The sequence below is a fragment of the Macaca fascicularis genome, chromosome 8 (assembly GCF_037993035.2).
Source record: "Macaca fascicularis isolate 582-1 chromosome 8, T2T-MFA8v1.1".
Lineage (NCBI taxonomy): Eukaryota > Metazoa > Chordata > Mammalia > Primates > Cercopithecidae > Macaca > Macaca fascicularis.
The window spans coordinates 88,386,637-88,393,494 of NC_088382.1; the positions used below are offsets into that span (position 1 = coordinate 88,386,637).

At 35.3% G+C, this 6,858-nt stretch overlaps 1 protein-coding gene across 8 annotated transcripts in view; it reads left to right on the top strand.

Annotated features, from left to right (window-relative positions):
- PKIA (cAMP-dependent protein kinase inhibitor alpha) overlaps positions 1-5,992 on the top strand; it is an 89,072-nt gene extending 83,080 nt beyond the window's left edge. For all 8 annotated transcript variants that reach the window (XM_065519387.2, XM_045398412.3, XM_045398410.3 and 5 more), the window contains one exon: positions 2,462-5,992. In XM_065519387.2, the coding sequence (XP_065375459.1) occupies positions 2,462-2,541 (80 nt within the window). In that variant the 3' untranslated portion in view covers positions 2,542-5,992. The remainder of the gene's footprint in view (positions 1-2,461) is intronic.
- The last annotated feature ends 866 nt before the right edge of the window (positions 5,993-6,858 follow it).

Below are 6,858 nucleotides of genomic sequence, written 5' to 3' on the forward strand. Positions count from 1 at the left end.
GCTGAATGTGTTTCCCTGAGAAGACTTGTGTAAAAATAACCTTTAAAAGTGAAAAGAATTCACGATTAGGGAACCCTGATATTATGTGCATGGAAAGAACTTATCACAGTTTCTGACTCTTAATTATTCAATATGTCTTCGCTGTTAGAATTTTTAAGGTAAAACATTTAGATTATTAGAAAACGGAGTCAGAGTATATGCATATATAGATTAATGAAACGGCTCAGCAACATTACTTTAAAATACATAAGGACAGTATTTTATTCAATGGCTAAAGCTCGGTACTTCTCAGACTGGTCTTTTCAAATTCAGATTAATAATAAAACTTTAACGTTACCACTTTGGAATACATAGACCTGTGTGTATCTTAGGTTTCATTGTTGTGCTATTATTGCTACCAGTAGTTACTTCCCAGAACAGCTCTGAGAAAGATGGTATAGGAAATTATTCCAATTTGGTAACATGAGATGGATAAATACAGTTTGCTGCAGTCTTGCATAATATTTATATTTTGTTTTTCTTACACATATGCTATTTTAAAGAGTCTGCATTAATTTTAGCCACTCTTAATATTAGGACATTTTTATTCATAGTGTAATTTAATTTCTTCTTTTTCTATTTTTCCTGAAGTTGAGAATTGTTAGTCCTAAGACCATTTTATTTTCCTGAAAACATATTAAATTATTATAAATTACTTAAATAATAAATTGAAATTTTATATTAATAAATGTAAATAAATAATTTTATATTCATTATATTATAATTAATTTAAATTATCTTTATACTTCCAAATGTCTTCTTTTCTAAATATTTTTGCATGCTAATTGCAATTCACTAGGCTCTTGCAACATTTGCTGTTTCTCTTAAAATTATGAAGTCCAAAACCAGGAACAGTATACAAAGCAATAACTTTGTTTATTCTAAGTACAAAAACTAATAACTGCATAACATGAAGATCTAAAATATAAAAAAAGACAAATATATAATGACAAATTCAATGTCACTAAGAATTGTGAAGAATTTCCTTTCTAATTCATAAATGTTTCAGCTTCATTTTAGTTTATACTCAACAATATTGTTGCTTCATGTTTACTTTTATTTGTTAATAAGCATCTGTTTAGCAACAGTCTCTATGTTTGCAGCATAATGCTAAGCCCTGAGAAGTGTCCCCAGACACCTAGAAGGTCCCAAGCCCCATGGGAGTCAAGTTCCTCATCTTGTATTTATACAATCACTTTCATCCTGAAATATTCAACTGTCTTAGAGATGCCCTAATTTGACTTCATTTCTTTGGTTACCAAAAGCTTCTCCTGTTTATCAAGTTCTTGTTGCATACTAATTTACACATCTCAGAACCAGGCCATCTGTGCATCATGGGAGCCTCTCATAATAAAATAGTGCATGAAAATGACATATAATGTCTGGTCATACCCTTGGTACTGCTTTACAAGAAAATATTTTTATGTAGAAGAATTGATTTTAATTTTCCTAAAGATTTAATGTTGTTGGAGTACGGTGGGGTGCTTCTTGTGTACTTGCTAAGAGTAGAGGAGAAACTGCCTTATAACATTATGGTCCAAAGAATAGAGCAGCCCACTTACCTGCCTTTATTTGAATTATGATAACAAACCCTTAGCAAATATTGATTCGTTTATATTATTGCAACACCTGAAAACATTTTGTCCCACCAAGTCATATTGGCTGCCTGATAACCAAATATCTCATGCAGATATTTGAATCTTTGAGTCTGAAATTGCCAACAGCTTGTACTTATATAATGTGACCTAATATGGAGTGAAAGCATTGAAATGTTTGCTATACCACTGGCTAAGATTGCTCCTGAGGGTGCAGTTATGAGGCTGGTTTTATTAGAATTGTGCACATGTTCTCTAAGGGCAGACCAGAGGCCATTATAACTATTTGACAAGGGACTGGCCAGCTGACATAGTGTCCTTTCATTTTCCACTATTGCTTTTACTTTGAACTAATAGAACCTCTGAGAAATTAGCTGGGTTATCATCAAGTGCTATAAAAAAGAGAAAATACAGTTTTAAAATATTTCTTCAAATAAGACAATCAGGCATAAAAACGTAAACATGCTCTCACTTCTGATTTCTACTTAAAGACATTTCTGATTTCTGCAGCCTGTGAAACTATATCTAAGTGACATGACCTGGTCATGAGATTTCTGAGCTATTTATCCGAAGCTTAGCTGATCACTAACTACTCTGAACATTTGAATATTATTCTGTTTTTGAGCCATGCTGTCCCAAGTTCACAGAATTGATCAGTCCTTGAAAACTCCAGTGGCGAACTGACTACCAAGAAAATATACTTTTCCCTTCAAGGGTTTCGGACCTCTTTAGTATTTCTGAAGTTACCAATATGACATACTGAGAGTTGGAAATAAAAGCAATCATTTTTATTTTGCCTGTATTCCGTTTTTGTTTTTCTTTTGCAGAAGGTGAAGAAGATGCACAACGAAGTTCTACAGAACAAAGTGGGGAAGCCCAGGGAGAAGCAGCAAAATCTGAAAGCTAACACCCCACTTTGACCCTCGACCACACCTGACAATGTCTCAAATCTCCAGGAGTGTCTGGAATGCATTTGTTTCCATGAGTGAAAAGAGGAAAAAGAAAATGGCTGTGCTGCATTGCAGGAACCTGCTCATTATCATGTTAAAAATGAGGGCAGAGGCTGTGGCTGCAGGCAGACTTTTCCCTACCTCTGTCATTAGCAATGGTTGAAATCATGTGGCTTGTGTTTGGGCGTCATTTTTGTATGGATCCTTTCACTTGATCATGTGACGAAATGCTTATAGAGAGTAGCACCGACCTAGATGATGATTCTTCCTGTAGCATCTGGCCCCTCACAATGTCAGAGGATTTAATTGTGTCTAATTGCGAAGGGTTGATTGAACCCCAGAGTTTAAATATCTCTGGCTCAAGTGTTCACCCAGTAAAAGAAAGATCCAGAAAGCACTGTTTTTAGCATTATGTATCTGTGTGTTACTGCTGTGTTATTTACACTGTTTTGTATTGTACAATATAGATGCTCAGCACTGCCCCCTTCTCTGATTGCTTATGAAAAACAAAATGATGTGCATTACTGTGAATTTTTATACCACTCATTTTTAAAAGGGCTGTCTTTTTATTTTAGTTTTCCATACTGTGGTGGTGTACACAGGATAGAACACCCTTTTTTAAAATACAGTCTTTCCCCTTGCTCATTATATGTTGATGAGTTGTTTAAGTCTAACAGATTCATCAAGACTGCATTGCTTTATTATACAGACATTTGAAAATATCCATTAATGTGAATATCACCTGAATTCAGTCTGTTTGGTGTCTGCACAGACTGGTATTCAATCTATCAAGTTTGTTTTATTCTCAAGTGGAGAACTTCTCCCACCTAATATATATATATATATATTTTAATTTATGAGAATTTTGGACAATTGGAAAGGTAGAAAAGAAAAGCCAAGATCATACTAAGGACTGGAAATAATTTGTTCTATGGAATCAAATTTCTCACAATGCTGTATGATACTATTTAAATTTGGAGGACAACTTATCTTCACTAAGCTGAATAAGGTGGAGAAAGTAATCTCCTTGCAATCATGTGGACACCAATCACAAAAGTAAAGCCCTGGTGTTGTGTTTTCATGTCTTTTTTCAGCCCTCTCAGATCCAAATGTTATTATGCACTTTTTAATGTTTGTAAACTTTTACTAATAATTAGTGTGAATTGCATTCTGATACAATAATGATTATCATTAGAAGCTAACAAAATTCTCATTAATACTGTGTTTGATGGCCTCTGCTGTGTTTTAACATCGTGCTTCTTATATGGAAAGTTTTTGTGAGCTGTGTAATCCCTCTGGTCAGTATTATGAAATCATTTGTCAGTGGTAATAAATAAGGAACCAGTAATATGCCAGTGGTTCATGAATTACTGGACAAATAGCAGACAATGGGAGTCCCTTTACAGTAACAAGCCCACTTAGCTGTCCTTGAGGGCTTAGATACCATTCCACATGAAGTAGTTAGAGCAGCATTTCAATAGGTAATTTGTGTGGTTGTGCCAGAAACTCAGCCCTACTATGTAATTACATACAGGATAAAAGGTAAGTCTGCTCACATCTCCTTCTACAGAACATTTCAACTGACTGGAATAAGAGCATGGGTTGCATTTAGTACTCAATCAGATATTACTAGAAAAAAAGTTAATAATGTGAGCCTTTCCGAGAGCAGAAAGAGGAAAGATTAAATTTTGGAATGCTTCCTTCTGTCTAATCCATCAGGGGCCAAAATGCCCAGTAAAATTCAAACACATCACCTATTAATAGACTCACAAGTGAGAAAAGAGGTTCCTAGGGTTACTTTAGGCAATCCCTGGTAAACTGTTTAAACCATCGAACCCCTACAGTCAGTTTTCAGTATCTTCATTTAATATTTTAATAAGTTTCTTGTGAATTTAAACTTCTCTTCTTTCTTAAGGTTGTGAAATTCCAAACTGATTTTATGTGATTTCGAAAAGTTTAGAACCAGTGCTGAGTGTATGTGGAGAGTTTATATTCCTATGTGATATACTATTATTAATGCATGTGGTGCCATGCTTGTCTTTAAATATATAAATAGTGCTAAATTGCAAAGTCATATGGAGCTTTGGATTTAGTTTGACTTCTTACTACTGCTTTGTCTGCTATATTCAAAACCAAAGGTATTCCCAAGCTAGGGAGATACAAATTATTTTTCCAAAATGTGCACATCCTATACATTTTGCTTATTCATGGTATCTTTCAAATTTTATTTTAGTTTCCTTTATTTGCAAGTCAAGAATACACATGGATCTGAATTTTTAAAGAGCGAAGGAAAGGGTAGGAAACCAAGGCCTTGGGTTTGGTAATAGGCATTGGATGCCTATTAACCAACTATTCCTATGCTAATGGCTTTGCAGCTCGTCTTCTCCCATTTGATCCTCAAACAATTCTATTAGAGTGGTATTTTTATCCAGTTTCACAGATTAAAATATAAGCACTCAATAAAATATAACCTTTAGAAGCTTAAAGAGCTGGTAAGTGATGAATTTAGGATTAGTACCCACGTTTGTCAACAATGAGCTTTCCGGTGCACATGTCATAAAATTAGAGCCAACTGCAGAGCTCTCAGGGAACTTTTAGAGATGAACTTCTTCAGCCGCCATATTTTACAGAAGGAAACTGAATCCCAGAAGGAGAAATTGCCTTTCTCAAAGCTCCCTGGATGGGTAATAACACAGATATGAGTAGGTCACACAAAGTATATCTTTTTTTAAAAAAAGAAATTCAATTATGTCTTATTTGGGGGGTGTGTTTCCCAGAAGTTATTTTTCTGGCATGTGGTCTGTAAAAACAGCATGATTCATATTTTTTATATTTCATGCTACTCATTTTGTTTAATTACCAACAAACATGGGGACTTTGGCTTTTTGACTTATTTGCAACAAGCATGAAATTGTTAAATTTACCTTTTATCAATTGTAATCATCCTCTGCCAACATATTGTTATCATAAATTCATAGAAATATTTTTCCAATAAATAACAGACATTGAAATTTGATTCTTAGATAATACTGCCAGAACAGTCAATGGTAAATGCCCTATACTTGAGTCTTACTTAGATACAGTGGCAATGCACCATTTTAGAAGACGAATGATACTGCTATTTCTCTTCAGGGAAACAATAATGGATAAAGAAATGTAACTGCCGGGCAGCAAAGCTTCTAAGTGAAACCTGTAGTAGCAGTAGTAGTAGGGAGAAAATGTGTAGTCATCAAGTGAAAATAGGAAAGGATCTATAATTCATGATGTCTTAATAGACCCTAAATTGTTCTTTAATTACAAGAGTGGCAGTCTCTGAAGTCATTTGTGAGCTTGTATGACTTTTGTATTTAGCAATGTTGCATGCTCACATAATTGGTAATTAAAAGTAACACATTTTTCTGAAATGTACACAGTCTATTAAGAGTATTTATTGAATTCACACTATGTATTTGGTGCTAGAGAGTGCTGCAGGTGATAAAGGAGAAATTCTATACCTCAGTAATCTTGCAGTGGACAAACCCAGGACTCCAGCTTCACTCTTTCCTGGTCTTTATTCTAATCATTTTCAACTCCATTCCACTCGAGTAGTCCACTTCCTGGTCTTTGTCATCTGCCAGAACCATCCCACCTCCTAGATCTTAACCCCCAATACCATGCCTATGGTTCTTACTTGCTCATCTGTAGGGAGATGACTTTCAGTCAGGAGAAAGACAGGTGTTTATTAGAATTCTTGGAAAGTTTTTACAGCACCCACCCTCTACCCACCCCCCACATGGATACATTCATACACAAACACTCTTTCTCTTAAAATAACTTTCTACATGACTCTGATACCTTTCTTCCACCCACCTCACCCCCACCACTTTAGAATCAGTGATCTAGAAGTTCAAGGATTCCTGATATACCCACCCTGCCCACTCCACCGCAAGGCTTTGAAATGAGTCAGGAACAAAATGCAATCCTCACAGACACCCATGGTTTTACTGCATTAAGGGTAATATTTTAGGGTAAAGAAGCAAAGAGAGCTCTTCTTTTATCTTAGTGTTTCTCTCTTTCCATCATTTTATTTTTGTCAAACACAGGCAGTAATGACCAAACAGAGACCAAGGTGGAGCTCGGGAGAAAGTAGGCATCAAACAGCACTCAACCTGAATCCAGGCAAGTTCTTCAGTCCAAAGAGCAAAGGAGATGTAAAGATTTAAGTTCATCTTACTCAGCTCACAAGGATAAAACGCCCATAGGGATTTGGGAGCAACAAAATACTAGCCAGTGAA